The sequence below is a fragment of the Cimex lectularius genome, unplaced genomic scaffold (assembly GCF_000648675.2).
Source record: "Cimex lectularius strain Harlan isolate CLEC.00 unplaced genomic scaffold, Clec_2.1 scaffold179, whole genome shotgun sequence".
In the NCBI taxonomy this organism is placed as follows: Eukaryota; Metazoa; Arthropoda; class Insecta; order Hemiptera; family Cimicidae; genus Cimex; species Cimex lectularius.
Window position 1 is genome coordinate 738592 of NW_019392757.1, and position 19732 is coordinate 758323.

Below are 19732 nucleotides of genomic sequence, written 5' to 3' on the forward strand. Positions count from 1 at the left end.
TCAGACTGGAAAACTGTAGCATAGTTACCGTCAATTGGTATTTGGATTCGCCCCGAAGACTCCAGCCCCGTGCCATTGTCGGTTTTGGAGCCATCAGTGTACCAGTAGGAGTTTGACTTTATCAGTGTTTCTTTGGCCCATTCTTCCCGTTCAGGTATCAGTACCTTGCACTTTCTAGTAAAATTGTATTTTGTTGTAGTGGCATCGATTGACATGCTTAATATGTCATCAGCCTGTATCTCCTCTCTCAATTTTCCTTATTTATTTACATGGCTTATCCTTGCAGATGGTTGTCCATTTATGAACCTGTGGGCTGCTGCTCTGGCTTCTCCTTGGATTAAAATATGAAGTGGAGAGAGGTTTAATAACACTTCCAGGGTCAAAGTTGGCTTTGTGCTCATGGCTACAGTGACACTGAGACAAGATTGTTTTTGGGTGCCATTTAATAGCTTGATTGCATTGCCCTGCAGAGCTTGGTCAACCACACCACCGACCTATATGTCAACATTGTACTTAAGACGCAGGTATATAGCCAACTTAGCATTAACTTGACTCAGATGAAGAAAGCTCACGCCCATAAATTATTCTTATTGTATAACTATATACTCTCCGCGTTAAGCTCATGTCAAGGCGTAGGCAAAGATACTGAATTGAACTGCCAATGTATCTGACTAAAGAATTTTTTACTGTAATATATTCAGCTATTTAACACGTATATCTTGCTTGCAGAGCTACATCCCAAAGTTAGACATTCTCCATGAATCCTGTAGAGTGCAGCAATCTTGGTCTTATAGAACAACTACACATCAGTCAGCAGGTTGCAAAATATTGTTTGTAAACACGTGTCTCTCATTGAATGGGAATATTCAGGTAAACTCACTTACTGAATATATTGTTTTTCCACTGGAAAAGTGGTCATTTCAAATTTACAAACCCGACAGTTTGTATGACAATCACACTTTGTCAATATAAATATAAGATTTATATTTGAATGTACTAGTCTGCATGTTTTCAATATAATTTTAGATAAAATCCACTTAGAATAAATCATTATTTATTATATGTCACTTAATTGGAGTAATTCATTTATAAAAATACACAGAAATATTTAATTTATATCCAATGTATGTCATAAAAAATTATAGTTTATATAACAGACTAACATTGTTGATATTTTTTTTTCTTTTTTTCTTTTTAAGTCGAGAATTTCCTTTTAAATGCAATGAGCGTTTTTAGACATCACAAAAAGGTATGTCGGTATTTCAATAATTCTATTTGTAAACTCGATTAACTCATATACTGCAATACAATGAGTGTACTTACCTATGTCCTAATGAATATTTGTCTAGGTACATCAAAGAGAAATGTTTGTTTTTGGTTGGTCACAAGTAAATTAGTGCAGTAATCTCATCTCATTTAATATAGCTTGGCTTATTCCATTTTACACGCCTAGAAATTCAAAGATATATGTGAATAACTACAGAAGTGGTGGTATAATAATCATTAAAGGCCCTAGATTTGTTTTAAGAACTAGATAAGTGTAGGGATAAGTGCTACAAAGTTAAGATATAATTAAATAAATTAATACACTTTTCTACCAGGACAACTACATTGAAATTGATGAAATGTGGGGACAATTAAAAAAAAAGTTACTACAAAAATAAGATTTGTACCAAAAGTCTAAACTTTAAAATTGGAATCATGAAAAGCTTGTTTTTTAATTACCAAGTTTTTGCACGTGTTCAGAAATATTAGATGGACATCTGTGCATTCTGATCTAGCTATCTTGATGGTCTGTCAGAAGAGTATTGGCATTTCCCATTTTTAATTGTGGGCTTCTGTATACATATCAGATAAAAATGATAATAAAATTGACAAAAGGATAGAAAAAACCTACTATACACAATATACTATACTACATAATTATACTTTATTGTATAATATATATTTTTTATCATATTTGTATTTTGTTATATGTATGATTCAGTGAAATCCATTAGAAAACTTCAAAGAAAGTATAAGTTTTGATTTGTCATAATACTTTTTATGTCCTGAATTTGTATGCAATTGTATATTATATTTGCTAACACCTATGAATATGGTGATCACTGATCAGATATTTATCGTAATCACATCTCTGTGGTACAATGGTTCAAATTTTATTCTGCATATTTTTGTATACTCAAAGGATATTGCATACATCTAGAATGTTAATTTTTTTAACTAAACACACCAATTTATTTTTATGCAATACATTTCAGTTACTGATGCATTTCGGGCCATGTCCCTGGTCCCTCTTCAGAGCTCACTATTTAATTTCAGTTCAATTTAGCTAGATAGTGAGCCCAAAATGCATTAGCAACTAAAATATAGTGCAAAAAAAATAAAGGTGTTTAGTTTAAAAAAACCCAACATTCTAGATTTAAAATATTTTTACAACCAACTTAAGTTAAACTTATTTTAAAAAATAAAATAAAGTTTGATATTGCTTAAATTTGCATTTGTGCGATATTGTAAATTGGAAACATTTTTCAAAAATTTCATCACCCCGAGGTTCCGACAACCTCATAGTCAATATGCCTGCATTAAATAATAATAATAATAAAAGTCCTATAACGGTTGGATGAGATATGAATTTATATGTTTATGTGTCATGTGAAAATTATTTGTTTATAGACAAAAAATTTATAATTTAAATTGTAGTTAAGATATTTTAAAGACAAGATTTAATTTTTTTTTTCCGTTATCCTTTTTAAAGATATATTTTGTTTCTTTCTCTGAGGATTTCCAAAAAAAACATCTCCTGCTGCCTAGTACAAGCTTAGTTTCTGACAGCAGGCAGGGATGTACAAAAAAAATTTTTTTTCATAAAAAAATTTAAGGAACACAATTTATTTTTCAGACATTGCTTATTTTTCTGATACATACATACTGTATATTTTATGATATACTGACAAGCAAAAAAATAAACCATGGTGGCCCAACTGATAAGGGCCATCTGACTCATCATCTTTGCCATGCTATTGGATTTGGGTTCAACAATAATAAAATTATATAATTCGAAAGTGATCGAATGTAGTACAATCGTTAATAAAAAGTGTTTCTGAAGTCGCGATTTGCTTACAATTGGAATTGAGTGACTGTATAATTAAGCATAAGCTGATAAAAATAATTAAAAGTTAGTATATTAAAATTATTGTTCTTTTTCCTTCAACTCATTAATTACAAAGATTTCATTAAATCTCCTTTATCACTGAATGGTTTTCTGCACCCATTTATTACAATGGCCAAAGGAACTTGTTCTATTTTTCTGTACATATTAGTTTGCTGATTGAATCACTGTTGATCATTTCTCATCCTGATCTTTCCTTTGCAAATTGAATAATTCAGTAGAAATAGAAAAGTATTGCATTTGTGTAATCAATTACTTTTAAATATATTTTCAGAAGAAATGAACGGTTTAAATTTAAGAATTGTTGGAGAAAGGTTGAAGAAATCATTGAAACAAGATACTAAGGAGGATCTGAATTCTATATTAAAAAAATGTATGTTCCAGAGTAATAGAATTTGAATAGATTATTGTATTTATTATTATTATTATAGATGGGGAAGATATTCAAGAAATCAAATTTCTATATGAAACTAATTCCATGGAAGAACAGATTTCTGTCTTGAAAAAAGTAATGCGTTTTTATAGTCTGTTTAAAAATGGGAATTTAACTAAACAGTTACTGTTTTAGGTGATGACTGAACTAAATAATGGCTCTATTAAGGAAAATGCTGATAAACTTTTAGAGTTGTATATAGACATATTAATAGAAACTGACATAAAGAGCCCACTAAAAATACCTGTTTTACGGTAACAAAATTTTTATTTAATATTGTGAATAATTATTTTATTACTTTATTATTTTAGGCTTTTGATGAATGTCACTGACAATTTGAAACCATTGGTTGGATCCAAATTTAAGACAAAAATTGCAAACAAAATTTTGAATGTGGATAATATTGCTGAAATAGCAGAGTGTGTATCTATGTTGATTTTCTGTTTGGAGAATTCAGAAAACAGTGATTTTTCCCTAGTCAGTATTAAAGAATCTGTATTGGACTATATTGAAAAAAGTCTTCAGTACTGTTTGAACAATTTGAAGTAATTAGTACTCTTTATTTCACTTAGAAATATAAACATTTAAATTATATTATTAGTCTATTTTAGCAAATCAGAACCACCTACACAAGTCCTAGCAATTTTGAATTGTATTCACATATGCACAAGGTGTGCGATAAATCTTCTACAAAAAACAAGAGTAAGTCCAAATTTAAACACGTTGAATCTAGTTATCAAATTGATGAAACACGATCAGCTTCCTTTGGACACAAAATCCAATTTTGGAATACTCTGTGTGATGATTTTCACGATGATCTATGAAAGATTCGAATGGGCAGAGGTAAGAACTTTTATTTTAAACTTTCATTATTATGTATTACAGAAATTAATAAAATATTTGTATATTAAGCTTGAAAATATGGTAAATTCGACTGACGATCTCGATCAGCTTTGTGTAATATCTGGTATGTTAAACTCACTCTCATTTGATGATTTAAACTCAGCCTGGGTTTACAAGGGTGAAGAAAATAGTGTGCTGGCATGTGTAGTTGAGATAATACTTGATGTGGAAGAAAAGTAATGAAAATTAATTATTTATTATAATTATTTATTTGAAAATAAATTGACTTAAATTTAAAAATATTTTTTTCTTTGTAGAAATTCTGCAAATTGTGGGTTGGTTCTTACATGTAGCCGATGCTTGCTATTAGCTACAAAAAGCATATTAGCTCACCCTGCACTCATTACGGAAAGCCTCGTTTTAAAACTTTTGTCACACATTTGGCTACATTTAGAGCATAGCATGGATGCTGTAAGACATTTAGCATCATCAACATTATCTAATTTGGTCGCCATAGGCAAGAAGAGTGAAAGTAAGATTTTAATATTTTGTTATGAATAAAACAAATCTGTACATTTCAAATAATTTTAATGGGATTACATTATTAAACCGGCCAATTAATCTGCGCTAGTATCTAAGGTATTTGATACTTTTTCATTGACCTCAGATTTTGTCGCGCTTTCTTTGTTTTCCTGCTTACTTGTGCTTGGTTCTTCATCGTCAGAAGTTACAGGCTCGCTATCACCGAGATTCAAACTGAGTCTGCCAAAGCCTTCAGTTAGTCTTGCCACACCATCGTCATCTTCGGTGTAAACGACCACTCCTGGTAGAATTGTCTCCATTCGAAATCCATAGTGCTCTTCGGAATGCAAATTTAATGGATGCCTGAGGTGGTCGTTCACAAAGAAATCACCACTTCCTCCATGATCCGTAATTCCTGGAACATTTGTAATAAGAAAATTGTTTATTCATAAAAATAAAATTATTTGGAATATTCTTTATCATAGCAGCATGATACACTTACTCAAATTCTCAGCCATTTGATAAACCAGTTTTTGTTAGCCCAGTAATAAGTTAAAAAAAAGAAATAGACTCAAAACTAACAAAATTATAACTTCAGATTTTCATAACAAATAAAAGTAAAAATCAGATGTAACAATAATATTTGTTTATTAATTCAAGTGATCATCAATATGTTTAATTTAGGTTGAACGTTTTAAACTGAACAACAGGTTAAAAATTCTCCAAAATTTGTTCAGTACATTATAAGGCAAAAAAATTTTTATATCGATTTATTTTTCAGTTTCAACTTTCACTAAATTTCAGCCATGATTATACCGATTTGAATAACAGAATGTTGTGTTAAATGCCTCTTCACTCAAACATGAATATTGATGTAGCTATGGTCCAAAAATCTTGTTGCTTGAAAAAATATATTTTATATTTTTTATATTAATAGTATATGTCTTATTTTAAAGGTTTTATTTATTTGATAAGTCGTTGAAATTTGACCTCAGAATTTGTCCATGGGTGTGTTCTTTTTTCGAGTTAATTTTGCATATTCACCTAATAGTTTCATGTTTGCCAATATGTAAAACAGGATATGAAAATATGGTTTTTTTGTTGAACTGGGTTTCTCTCCGGTATGTCTCTAACAAATTTTTTTGCAAGTCAGTAGTGTGTAAGCTGGTAGTGCTGCCACCCAAACTTTGAAGAGAGCAGCTTACCCTCAGCTATAGGGCGAGGTTTTGGGCCAAATTGGGACTTTCAAGGGGTTACCTCAAATACTAGTGCAGGCAAATATATAAACGACACAAAAATTAGGGTGTCAGTGGCTGCAACAGTTTAGGTGTTGACATGGCCCTCATCACTGTAAGGTAAAGGTCCCGGGTGCAGCCCTGCATTTGAAAAATGAGTTTTTTATGGAGGGTTCATATAACCTCATAGTTGAAATACCCTAATTAAACATTTTTTTTAAAAATTGTGCAAACTAGGTACACACAGCCAGAGGTTGACACACAGAAACTTACTTCAGCATGAAAAGAAAGATTGCTTGGTGTGTCCCACCTAATTGAAGTATGCAACTCCTTGGCTCCATAAAGAGAGCGCGCAGGAATGCCATCCGATGTGAGAATTGGTCTTGAGCGGCAGCGAGGTCCCCTGTTCCGATTCTGGGAGGAAATGGGGTTGCTCTATTGTATATATATTAATAATAGCTGTGTATACCTAGTTTTCAATGAGAGTGACCATAGTCTCGAATCACCTAAAGTGCATGCCAAATCGCATACAGATCTGCAGTGTAAACACTGCAATGTGGCAGGAGCGACCTGATACTTTACAACTTCGTCAGTCGTAGACCTTTCTGTAATGAGCCAAAACCCAGTGTGCCTCAATCTAAGCTCCAAGAATTTACTTGGTAAAGGTATGGCAAGAGTAGACAACTTTTTTAATATGGTGAGATATTCTTGTAGGAGTACGGCTGGGAGGACCCTGGGTGGAGTCAGCCAGTTGCCCAGCTCGCGAACTGTTCTCTGTCCTCTGTAAGGCTTCGCCGACACATATTCTTAGAGGTTGGGTCTGGAACTGAAGTTGCTCATATACTGGCATATAAGGATCGCACCCAAATGCAGATGTCCCAGTTTGGAAAGGAACCCCGCTGCATAACTGAGGGGCCTGCTGGCCAAAGGGCTTGTTTTGAACACAACAGAGACCCTGATAATAGATCCTACCGAGACTCTGCAGGCGCATTTTTCGGGCTGAAGGATAAGTTTTGGGTTGAGATGGGAAGTTGATGTCCGAGTGGATCGAGGTCACGATAGCTCAAGTGGTAGAGCAGCGGCGTATCTAGCCGAAGATCGTGGGTTCGAATCCCGCTTGTGCCATTCACTTTTTTATCTCAACTAAAAACCTTAATTAATTTAAAGTATTAATTGGTCAAGCGGACCACGAAATTAGTGAATTTAATATTCTATTTAGGATAGACTTTCACTACATTATTAAGCTATATATAACCTGTAATACAACAAATATAATAAATCCCATTCTTCTTTCACATGAAATAATAGAATCTTTATTATATATATTTTTTTTAGAATTAATTAATGGAACTTTTAATAAATTAGTTTTTAGTCCATTTCATAGTCCTTTAAATAGTTTGGCAGTTTTCTTTGTCTTGTTTGATTACGTCTCCCATATTCTTGAACTTTCCTGTTCCATGTTGTATTTGCTTTTCGTAAATGCATCCTATTCCTTCAAATTAGCTGACCAGTTTCAAGGTCCTTCACAATGAATGAACGTGGGGTGCCATGTTTATTTTTTATCATCCCTTTGTTCCACTACTCTTGATTTGGGTATTGGAAAATACTTCAATACTTCATCACCCGCATGTAATCCTACGAGGTTTTTGGATCCTCTGTTGTAATATTTTTCTGTTACTTGGTGTTGTTTTATTATCTTCTCTTCGACATCCTTATTTATCTTGGGTAACAATTTTGTTGGACTTACTGGAATTTTTGTTCTTGCAATGTGGTTCATCAATAACTGTGATGGGGATAAATAAGGACCACAATTTAAGTGGAGTATTTCTGTATTCTAATAAGGTATAATCCTAAGGTAATCTCAGGTATAAATCTTGATCTTGATCATAAACTTTTTAAACATAGTTTTTATGATCCCCACTGCTCTCAGCAAACGAATTTGTTTGTGGGTAATTTGCACTTCTGGTAACAATATCGAGTTCATACTCCTTGGCAAATAATTTCATGGACTCTGCTGCAAATGGTACATTATCACATATTAACAATTCTGGAATTCAAACCTGGAAAATATGCTTTTCAATTTTTCGCTTTCAGTATTTGCTGATTTAGATGTCAATTGTAACACTTCAATCCAATAGGAGTATGTATCCATCACAATTAAGTAGTCCTTAGCCTTGTATGTCATGATATCGGCAAATAACTTCTGCCATGGTCTAGTAGGAATTGGATGGCTAAACAAGGGCTGCTTGATGTTACTTCTTGCAAATTTCTGACAAGCTGAACAGTTTCTTATAAATTGTTCAATTTCCAACATAATTTTGGGCCAGATAATGGTCTGCTTTGCTGTTTCTTTAGTTTTTTCCAATTCCCGAATAACCTCCGTCCCTGCCACTGATATACGTTCTCCCATGTGTGTAACCACACAAATATTCACCCTGAGGAAGGTTTTGCAGCATTTCATATGGGAAACCATAGCTCCCAGGACTTGAATTCCAGGTCCACCCCAATGCTGCCTCCATTTCTCCAACCATCTGCAGATTGTGTAATGCATCTCTGCCATCAGAGTCAATCGTTCTTGGTTTTTGTTCTACGTAAGTTGTCAGAATAAGCTGTGGAACTTGACATGACCATGAAGTGCTGTGCCAATTCGATAGAAACATTCGATTCCTTGGTCACATTCCTATGCGCCATGCTTAGTATCGGTACTGACGGAGTTTTAGTTCAGCCAGAAAGAGCCCTTATCCTTCGCCAAGCTTCCCCAGTCGAAGTACGAGAGTTGATGCCTTCCACGCACTTTGCTCGGGATTCTCTTTTGGCTTGGAATGGTGTACACCTCTCCCTGACCCTTTTCACTTTATACATAATGAGATTATCAAACAACAGGTGCCTTCTGAAGTGGCGAAAAACCCACTTCTTCCCTCAAGTAGACCCACGTGTCTGGGGGACTGATAAGCCTTGGCTCGGTTGATCTCCTTCTCAATAAGTGGGAGATGACTGTTGACATCTCCTGTAAGGGAAGGAAACGTTAACAATGCAGAGAAAAGCAGCCAATTCGCTCGCTTCAAGTCCACCTAGCCAGAAAGTGGTACATCTGCCTCCCGACAGAACTCCTCAGGTCTATCAAGAATTGGTCATTCAAGTGGGGGTTCCTCAATGGAGACAATTCCTGCTCCTAGTATCAGTACACTGTACCCCCCACCAGGTATTGTGTGCATTGAAATTGCCCAACACCATAATCTATTGGAGGAGAGGCTCAATCTTGGCTGAAACTTCACTGCTTTGCAATAATCCATCTGGCGGAAAATCTACCGAGCACAGTGCCACCATTCGGGTTGTGGTTGCCTGGATGTTCATATTAAATCTCACCTCACGAGCATGTATATTATCTCTTATTAATATATTATTCTTAATAATATATTATATTATTATCTATATCTTAATAATAATATAGCCACTCCACCGTGTGCCCTACCTCCTGGATCGGGCTGCACCTCCTTTGAGTATGTTTGATACTCCGTCAACTGAAAGTGAGCCCCCGGGGGATGCAGGTGATGAGGAGGAGTATTGCCATCCTAATAAGCAACTACAACATATTTCTTTTATTTCTAATTGTTCTGCAGTTCCACTGCAGAATGAACTCCATTGGTTGCTTTTCATTCTATTTTTATTTTTCAAGATAGGTCAGGGCCTCACTTCTTCCACCCCCTTTTTGACTTTACTGTTAGGGTGGGATGAAGGGAAGTTTCTGATTTGTGGAGGAGCTGAGATCTGTGACACAGGTGGATCCTCAAAAATTATATATATATATTTTTTTTTAAAATATATATTGTTGATTTTCTACTTTGCCTTTCTTTCAGACAACTTTATATTTCATTCCATTGTCAAGGATATTGCCAATATCCCGATAGACAAAAGATCAAACAACACCGCCCTATCAGCATTGATTGGATCGATTCCCGTAGCAGATTTACTATCAAATTCACCTGGACTTATTGACAGCTTGCTTCTCTCTATTAGAAACAGCACAAGTGTCAACCATGTAATAAGACTATAATTAATAAATGTTTTATTATTAAATGAGTTACTGATAACAATTAGAAATTATAGGCAACTAGCTCTTTTGAAAATCTGATGAAGCAGCATTTCAAAGAGAGGAATGACTTTAATGAATGGTACTCGCTTTGGGTACTTCCAGTTTTGAATTTTTTATTACCAGAGCCAAATGCCGCCCTTGAGCATATAATGACTACCGCTATAAAAGTGCATAATGGTGTATTTGAAAATGCTCTTAAGTATGTGTTTTCTTTACATTTATGACAATTTTATAGTAAAAATATTCTTAAAAATACTCATTTGCTCTTGTAGGGATGTAGAAAATCCATCATGGCCATTTAACCTTACTTTACTTATAATGAGAATAGGAAGAAAATGTGGTTTGCTCAATGGTAGAAGAAATACTATTGATCAGTGGAAAGGAGTGCTGTCATATCAGACTATTTTTGCTTGCATTAAAGGACGAGATGAAGTAATTTTTTTGCCATACAGCTTTTATAAATTAATTTCATCCATTAGTCATTACTTCTATTTTTAGGACAGAGTATCCACATTTGCGCTTTTAACAGAAACTCAAAAAAGCACTGAGCTCTTTGAAGAAAGTGACTTTTCAGTAATTAAATATTTTCTTAAATATGACATAAATTGCCAAAGCTTGACAATTAGGCAGAAAAGTTTTGGCATTTTCAAAAAGGTATTTATAGTCATTTTGTTCAATTGTGCTTTAACCCCTAACAAAATTTCTTTTACAGTTTATCACTAGGTTTAAAGATAGTTTATCAACTTGTGAAAGAAGTGTTAATGCAAAAGAATCAACAAGTGTGTCAACTGATAAGAAAACACTAGCTGTTTATGAAAGCTTCAAGAAATGGTTGATTAATTTTTTAGTTGGCAACCTTTTTCCTGGCGCAAACTTTGCAAGGAGAGGAGCAGCACTTTATTTACTGAGTTTATGTGATGAAAAAGGCTTTTGGAAAATAGAAACACAAAACGAAAGCTATGTAAAAAGCCTCTTGCATTGCCTTCTTGATTCATATGAAGCAAATAAAGCTCTAGCAAAAAAGTTACTCCTGAAATTACCACTAGAAATGCTCAAATTGGATGTAAATATTCATTTAATTATTCTTTTCTTATTTGGTTTAAATAATAAAACATTTTAGGATGAGGCATATGTGAAATCTTTTTTGAGCAATTCCATATCTTTGGCATCTAGTATAAGGCCACCGGATAGTATATCAGCAGCATATTTTGTGAGTCTTTTGATCTCAGTTCCAACAGTTGATGACATCTTAAAAAAAGAATATGAAAATGCAATCCAAATTCCAAATTTGAAGTAAGAATTATCCAAAACTAAATCCTTTATTTTTTGTATTATTAAATATCTTTGACAGGCAGGAGCTGGGAGCATACATTTGTTTAAAGCTCTTACTGGATCAATTACAAAACGAGTTAACATTAGCCAAAAAGAGCTTGCTCAAAGCTTCTTGCTCAGGACCAATGTACGGACTTATATTTGTGATCAGGCATATTTTCCACGAAGTTAATTTTAAGTAAGTTCTCAGTAAAAATCTTTTGCTTTCTTTTAATAATATTCCAAAACATTTATAGAACAGTTCAAGATGATGAATGTTGGAAAGCACTCACCAATGAAATAATTCAAACAACTTTTGAATGTGACAAAACAGTTGCGTTTGTTGTAAACAATTCATCTCCTGAGGGAATGCTCCCTATGGATTTCGATTATGGTAAGTGATAATGACAGACTCAGGAGGCTTATGTATAGACTCTGAGTGGCAGAAAAAGCCTCTGCAGATATTGCCAACAAGAAGACGAAACAGCGGAACATGTCCTCTGTTGGTTCGAAGGCCTATTTAGGCTGAGATTTCTAATCCTAATTGAGGAAAAGCCAGGGCCTGAAGGATACTGAAAAAGCTTCGGGTCTGGTAAAAGTCAAGCTTAATGAGGAGCTCTAGATAAAAATTGGAGATACACAATAGACCAATACTAGGCTTGCTCCTATATAATCTAATTTAGTGTTAATAATAATTATTTCAAAGCAGTTAAAAAGTTGTAGTTTGGTTGTTAAATATCATTTTGATCAGCCTATCCTCTAAATTCTGGGCAGACCCAGCTCATCTGATAGCCCAAAATGATCAGTAATGACCAAACTTCAGGTACATTACCCCACAGACTACATGGAGAAATCTCATATTATAATTAATTGGATTTAGATGTGAGCCAGCTAGGCAGTGATGAAGAAATGCCACATGTAACTTCACAAATGGTACTCTTGTGCTGTTGGAGGACTGTTAAAGAAGTATCGCTCCTTCTAGGTGAACTCGCTCAAAATGCACCTATTTCATCTGAGGGTAATTAGGCCCATCATTATTGGTTATACATTATAGTAATTATATCTGACTTAAGAATTTAGCGGGCTTATCAGTGAAGATCAGGTTTTGAGCATTGGCGATCACTTAACAGGGCTTCTTTCAGAAACAAAGCACAGAGGGGCATTTGAACAGGCCTATGTAGGCTTCTGCAAGCTAGCCTCAAGATTGTGGAGGTATTAAATGTAGAGCTCACATTTAAAATAAGCAAATTGATGTTTGGTCTATTTATGTTCTTAGATACCCCAAAGGCAACCTTCATCAGCTTCCTTGTAAATGGATGGATGAAACGTTAAATGAGATATCGACAAATGGAGAACTTAGTGCCACAAGGCGTAGTGCTGGAATTCCATTTATTGTACAGGTAATCTGAAAAAAATCATTGTTTTAGTCTAAAATTCTATATTTAAATAAACTTCAAAGGGTCTAGTTTGTACTGAGTTGGATGTAGGAGGTGGAAAGTGCTTTCACAGAGGGATTCAAACTTTGCTCGAATTAGCTCAAAACAAGCAAAGCACAGTTGAAACAAGAGCACATTCCTTGAATATTTTAAGAGCTCTTTTTCGACACAGTCTACTTGGAGAAATGGTCAGTCCCTATGTCGACAAGGGATTAGCTGTTGCAATCGATGGGTTTAATTCTAACACATGGGCTGTAAGTATTTCCAGTTCTGAGCCAATGATATTCATTTATTTACATTATAATCACATTTTTTTAGGAGAGAAATTCATCCACTTTATTGCTAAGTGCGCTGGTTACAAGAATTTTTGGTGTTCCTCGTTCCAGCGATTTAGAAAATTTGAGCTGGAAGAACAAAATGACTGGAAGGATTTTCTTTTTGAAGTATCCAATGTTATTTGATGTACTGTACAAACACTTAGAAGCAGCGGCAAAATCATATTTATACCCTGCTATCAATCCTGTATTATTGATTCTTGGAAGATTATATCCATCTTCCCTTGAAGGAACTGATTCTAATTTACAGGTATAAAACAATAATTATCATTCATTGTACTATATAAAACATGTATATGATTATTTATTTTTAGCTCAATAATTACATTCCGCTTGTATCTAAGTGTGCTTCAAGTCCTATTTTAAAAACAAGGTCTCTAGCAGCATTTGCTATCGTTGCACTTATAACTCCTAACAATTTTGTTCAACACATTGACAAATGTTTCGAAGATATATACAATTCTAGAAAAGAGAATTTATCCCATGGTTTGCTTTTACAGGTTAATTATAAAACTTTTACAATTGTTCTTTTGATTTTATTGTTCTTAATAAACAAATAAATTTCAGGTTCTTAAACTTATCAGGCATATGCCAGCAGAATGTATTGAAATGGTGCAACGTAGGATCCATGTTTGGATGCTTGTACTCCTCCATACTCTTGAATCTGGAAGGCACTGCTACACAGTAAAAGAATGTTGCTTGAAAATTGCGTACCAATTTGCTTTACTGTTCTATGAAACCATTTCAAAGGAACATTGGAACAAACTTTTTGGCATTTTAGAGCAGAATTTGTTTTGCCCTGATAGCATAATTGACCTCGTTTTTCCCGACTTTGGGTGCAGTGGTTACCTAACTCACTGTGTAATTCTTTTAATTACATTGTATTACAAGAGAAAATCTGCAAAATTACTAACAGAGAAAGTCACATATTTGATCCACCATCCAGAATATATTGTAATGCATGTATCATTCCAATTTATAATTACTATTTTGGAGGGAAATAATTTGTTTGAACATAAAGATATTAATGATATGGATCCTCTGAAACTGGACAGTTTTGAATTAAATTGCGAACTGCAAGAGGAGCTTCTTTCCTATGAGAAGTTAGCAATGAGTGTGGTAGATATGCTTGAAACCAGGAGCCATCATGAAGACAAACAGATTATTCTAAAAGCGATTAAATGTCTACCAGAATCATTTTTACTAATTGGGGAGAAAAATAATCAAACTGTAATTGAATATTTACAAAATGTTTGTAATGATGAGCCAGAATCAGTCGGTGCTCTTTCATTGGATTGCATCATGGCTTTCCTAAGAAATAAGGTAAATATCATAAAATAAGTCTGTAGTGTTTTTGATGGTAAATTCAATTCAGATACTTGTAAACAAATTTAATCACAAGTACATAAACTATTTTGTTCCACTACCTATTGCCATCTTCTTTGTAAATTTGAAATTCTGCCCTCCCGGAACTTCAATGATTTTTGAGCAATGAACTCCTTGATGTATTTTCTGCAGTCATCAAATGAAGACTTTTTCCTGTTAATAGAGATTTGCAGAGGTTAGAGGTTTGTAAAACAATCTCCTTGCAATTAGCTAGTACTGGTTATTTCTGGTCCCTTGTTGACTTTAATTGCTCCAAATGTGTGCAGTATCTGCCAGAATTAATGGTTTGAATGGTGTAAGAAGCTCTTACAAAATCACCCCCTTCCAATCCAAGATAATGCACATCAACTTGGGATATAATCCATGTTTTGGAGTTGGTTATCAATCTTTACAAAAATGGGTCGTTAGCATTGTAGTACAATAAACCCTTCGACGTCAACATATGAGAAACCCACGTATTCTTCTGGCAAACTATCCAGCTGCTCCTAGATGAGTTAAAATGCTTGTAGGAGGTATGTTGACTGGCTCTGAGGTATCTCGTGTTGTTGTGTAGGAGATTTGTTATAAAGCTGATATTTGGTCATCACCTAATTATGCTTCACCAACGGTTCAAGGAAGACCAGAGAGTCGCTTTGCATCTTCCAAATCAAAATTTCTGCTTTTAAACCAAGCAAACCACTTACAAATGGTGCTTTCTCTTAAAGTGTCATTCATTATTCGTCAACATACACATCACAAATATTCTAACAATCTGAGCTGCTTTTCACTTTGCTTTATTAAAAACCCTCTTTTAAATGTCATAAAATCACTATTTTTCATCATAATGCATCTTCAGAGTGTAAATGATAATGATTAAATAAAAATTGCTTCAAAGCACAAAAGAGATACAATTGAATTATTGAAAAATGCTATGGACTTATATTACAGTTGTACATTTTACAAGTATTAATATTTTTGATAAAATTCCTTAATCCTTCCTTGATATTTTAGGACAATATATTCACAATCACTAAAAGTGATTTTAACATAGTTTGTAATCTTGTTAAAGAATATTCTCACTGTGATGCAGATTTTAAAAGCAGGAAATCTGTCATGCTTTTGTTTAATGATCAATTCAAAGATCTTGTTAAACAATCCCAGCCTACAAACGGTAAATTAAAAGTTTGAATAATATATAGATTGATTTAGCAAAAACTGTATGAACTGTCAATGTATTTTATTTTCAGCATTTATTATATTAAATACAGAATTGAAATTGTTAAATGATGATGAAGAAGTAATAAGAAGGAGAAATAATTCAAATGAACTAAGTACACTTGAAAATTTCTTCTGTGAACTGTGTAGTAGTTATAGTGATGAAATTGTCATTGCTTGTTTACTTTTAACCTGGGCGCTAGGCGATTGCAGTCTCGAGGAAGTATACATTGATGAAAACTCGGTAAAATAACTTTTAAAAAAATTTGTGTGTGTTTAAATTAAAATATTGTTACACGATAAATTTTTTCCAGGATCGAGTTTTTGATAAAGGCGATCGAAATTGTTACATGGAAGAAGTTTTCATAAACTATGTTTCTTGCCATAAATTGTCAGAGGTTGTAAAAACAAACAAATCGATATTAAATCAACAAATCCCTCCTTATTTGCTCGAATGGATCAATGAACAGACTTGGCTAAATACCAAGTCTAATTCAATCCAAAATATTGTAGATGATTTTAAAAACACAATTAGCAGCATTTGTAATTCGGTAAAAAAGCCATCGCCATTCAGGCCAATGGAAACCAAGCTCTTCATGATGGAAATTAAGTTGAAAAATATAGTTGAAGCTATTAATGGCAGTTATGAAGAAGAATTAATTTTGATGTTTAATCAAATGTGAAATGTGATGCAAACATGTGATATTGTAAATATGTTATATTTTTTATGGTAAATATATAATATTAAAGATGATTTTCTTTTTTATCTTTACATAATATTTTCTTTTTGTTGGCTGTAGTAATTCTTGTGTTTACAACTTTACAATGGTTTAGGCATTAACTCAGAGCTCATCACTGTAAGGTAAAGGTTCTGGGTTCTAATTGAAATACACTCATTTAAATGAATAATAAAAAACAGTTGAGTGATGGACCTTTCAAGTAAAATGATGAGACTTGTTGACCTCCCAATACATTAAAAAATAAGAACTATTGCAAGGATGTGTATTAAGTGATATGCTTGGACTAAATAATGTTTTACAACATTCACAGTTCCTGTTCACACCATGCTTTACATAGAGTATCGAATTTTCAGCAAAGATAAAATCACTCCTTCACTATGTCTGATTCAGACAAAGAAATAAGCTTCAACCATTAGTGGTTGAAATGGTTGGGAAAAAAATGGTTGAAACAGATCATTATTTATTTTTCCAAATTAATCAATTGAAAGGCAATCAACCAACAAAAAAGGAGGACATCCTCTTCAACTCTTAACTGAAGAAATCAGAAATTGTAAACTCTAAGTGCCCAGTCTCTGAACATCTATGTTAGTATGTGGATGGGGTGCAGACCATGTCTTCCCATAAAAGTCTTGTGGGATCTCTAATTAAAATATGTTAGCTAAATGGATGTAAAAAAGAACACAGGCAGTCTTTAAAAAATTGCTAAAATATAAAATAGCCAACTGGCATAAGGATGGCTTGTTTATAATTTTAGGCAATTTAAAAAGTGTGAATTTGTGTGTGTAGTTTCATAATTGTTAAAATGAAACTGACATAATGCAATATCATGCTTTCAAATTGACTAGCCTAAAAGCCAACATAAATAAAAAAAGGCTAGTCTAATAAGTTAACAGACGTAATAAATGATTAAGTAATTTGGTTATTACCGATCATTTAGGCCTGCCTATGCTTACTGTGTTGGGTCTGTCAGATGATATTTCATGATCATCAGTTTTGGGTCTGTGAAGATTTTGATTTTTTCGTTTTTAAGCATAAATGATAAATAAAAAAACGACCAATTACATGACACAGAGAAATCTCTTAAAGAAATTCTTATAAACCACAATGTGTGGTGATTAGTGACCGTTTGTCGATGATTATTCAGAAATCGTGAGATGCGGTCTAACTCTGAGAGGGCACTCTCAACATAACACGCAAGAATGGCACACTTAAGCAGAAAACAAACACTTTGAGCCCTGAAGATGATGTCAATAAAGATCGAAACGTTGGCACGATAAAGAAAATGATTTTCTGAAACCTACATCTCACCAGACCGCATCTCACGATTTCTGAATAATCATAAACCACAATTTAAAAAAGTACATTCATTCAGCGTGAGAAGAGGTGAAAATCATTATTGGTTTCCAACCAGTCGTTTCTTAAATAATGATGTTTCTTAACCATGTAAATTATTAATAATACCTAATAAGTCCTGGCAAAGGGGATATATTCCTCGAAAGCTTTAGGAAGGAAATTGAAAGTTTTCTTTGCTTTGCTTCCCTGATTTGGAATAAACAATTATAATATTGAAGGCTAATATTAATGATATGGAGATTATAATGGTTAAGAGGTAATGCAAGGAGAAAAAAATTGTGTACAAGTAAATGCCGATCTGAATATTCTCGTTTTTGACTCATGTCACCATTTTCGAATCTACTGAAATTCGATCATTCGAAGTCTCCCCTTTAAAATTTTCCCTATGTGAATTAAAACAATTTAAATGTAGCATTTGTTCAAAAGTACTGATTGTTTTTTGTTAAAACCTTATGCAATTACGCTCATGTAATGGGGTTTTATTGATAAATCTGTCATCCAGTTTCATTATTTTGTTTTTCATTCTCAGATAGATAATAATCTGAAGGCGCCAAGTCCGGTAAATAAGTGATACACTTCCAACACAATTGCGTCAATTTTTCCGCGTCACCGTCGATTTATGGGACCAGTGCTGTCATGGAAGAGAAATACTTAATGTCTATTCATTACAGGACGTTTTTTCTTACTTCGTAGCTTTCTTTTAATCAACTTGCAACAGCTTTAATGGAATAGACAGTTTCGATAGCAAGTAGCAGTGGAAATTAGCATTAATTTTCCAATCTGTACAACTTTGTGTGAAGCATTGAAATTGTGCATGTATATTTATTTCATCCAGGTCTAATACTTCACTTCACTTCCGCCATACTTTTCTTCGAATTAATATTATTAAAATGCATTGTTCGTTTACATCAGCAATGTAAGTTCGTCGACGGCTAACATAACAAAGTTTCTGTAAAGTGGAAACTGCACTTACCTGTGATACGATGAGTATCTCAAATATCTATCGACTGGCATACCGTGAATTGTGTTCGATTAAATAACTAACTAAACAATTAAGCCGATATCGTAAGTTTGTGAAGTCTATCCAATTGTGCTTTCACTTTTAGAGATACTGTTTCTTAAGAAAGAATTTAGTTGAAAAACTCGTTTCTGTTAATTTCATATCCATTTCTTCCGCACAAAGAAAAACGTTTCTTATAAAGTATTATGTGAAAAAATTTGCATATACATTTGAAATTACAGTGAATCTTACTCCATTTACGTTTTACTGGTCAATAGACCAAGTTACTTCTTTCAATTAATTATTCTTTTTATGTAAGGTCTTGGTTGAGTTAAAAAAAATTGAAAATGGCAAAAAGAGGGAAAATTCGAACGGTTGTAGGTTGAGTGGAGATTTGGTGTCCGTGAGGATCGAAGTCACGATTGCTCAAGTGGAAGAGCAGCGGCGTATTTAGCCGAAGGTCGTTGGTTCGAATCCCGCTCGTGATACTGACTTTTTTATTTCAACCAAGACCTTACATAAAAAGAATAATTAATTGAAAGTGAATCTTACGTTTAAAATAATTATCTACAAACGTCGCCATTTTCCTGACAAATGTAACTTATTTAAAAGGATAGTTCCTTTTACAGGAAAGTGTTTTTTTTTTTTTTTTTTTTTTTTTTTAACTCACATGTAACTT

At 33.6% G+C, this 19732-nt stretch overlaps 3 protein-coding genes across 7 annotated transcripts in view; 1 reads left to right on the forward strand and 2 right to left on the reverse strand.

Moving 5' to 3' along the window:
* The window catches only part of LOC106671074 (homeobox protein Nkx-2.6-like), a 46269-nt gene extending 44899 nt beyond the window's left edge, over positions 1-1370 (reverse strand). Inside the window, exon 1 of the mRNA XM_024227339.1 lies at positions 1324-1370. Coding sequence (XP_024083107.1) covers positions 1324-1355 — 32 coding nt within the window. The 5' untranslated portion in view covers positions 1356-1370. The remainder of the gene's footprint in view (positions 1-1323) is intronic.
* Positions 809-16714, forward strand: LOC106671063 (thyroid adenoma-associated protein homolog). Of its 5 annotated transcripts, none has more exons than XM_024227335.1 (27): positions 835-870; positions 1200-1249; positions 3447-3545; positions 3604-3680; positions 3741-3859; positions 3917-4150; positions 4217-4448; positions 4518-4684; positions 4766-4980; positions 10063-10244; positions 10313-10497; positions 10571-10730; positions 10797-10952; positions 11011-11361; positions 11419-11591; positions 11650-11808; positions 11867-12003; positions 12490-12627; positions 12683-12821; positions 12886-13009; positions 13069-13299; positions 13364-13630; positions 13695-13880; positions 13948-14703; positions 15757-15916; positions 15993-16204; positions 16275-16714. In XM_024227335.1, exons 3-27 carry the CDS (start codon positions 3452-3454, stop codon positions 16641-16643), a joined length of 5223 nt encoding a protein of 1740 aa, XP_024083103.1. In that variant the 5' UTR covers positions 835-870; positions 1200-1249; positions 3447-3451; the 3' UTR covers positions 16644-16714. The 5 variants fall into 5 exon arrangements, with proteins under 5 accessions (XP_014257345.1, XP_024083103.1, XP_024083105.1 ...); XM_024227336.1 differs by having other exon boundaries at positions 856-870; positions 3450-3545; XM_014401859.2 differs by lacking the exon at positions 1200-1249 and having other exon boundaries at positions 809-870.
* LOC106671064 lies at positions 5020-5668 on the reverse strand. The gene is made up of 2 exons (XM_014401860.1): positions 5473-5668; positions 5020-5385 (listed from the first exon to the last, which is right to left on the reverse strand). The coding sequence occupies exons 1-2, from the start codon at positions 5486-5488 to the stop codon at positions 5066-5068; spliced, it is 336 nt and encodes a 111-aa protein (XP_014257346.1). The 5' UTR covers positions 5489-5668; the 3' UTR covers positions 5020-5065.
* Positions 16715-19732: the final 3018 nt, after the last annotated feature.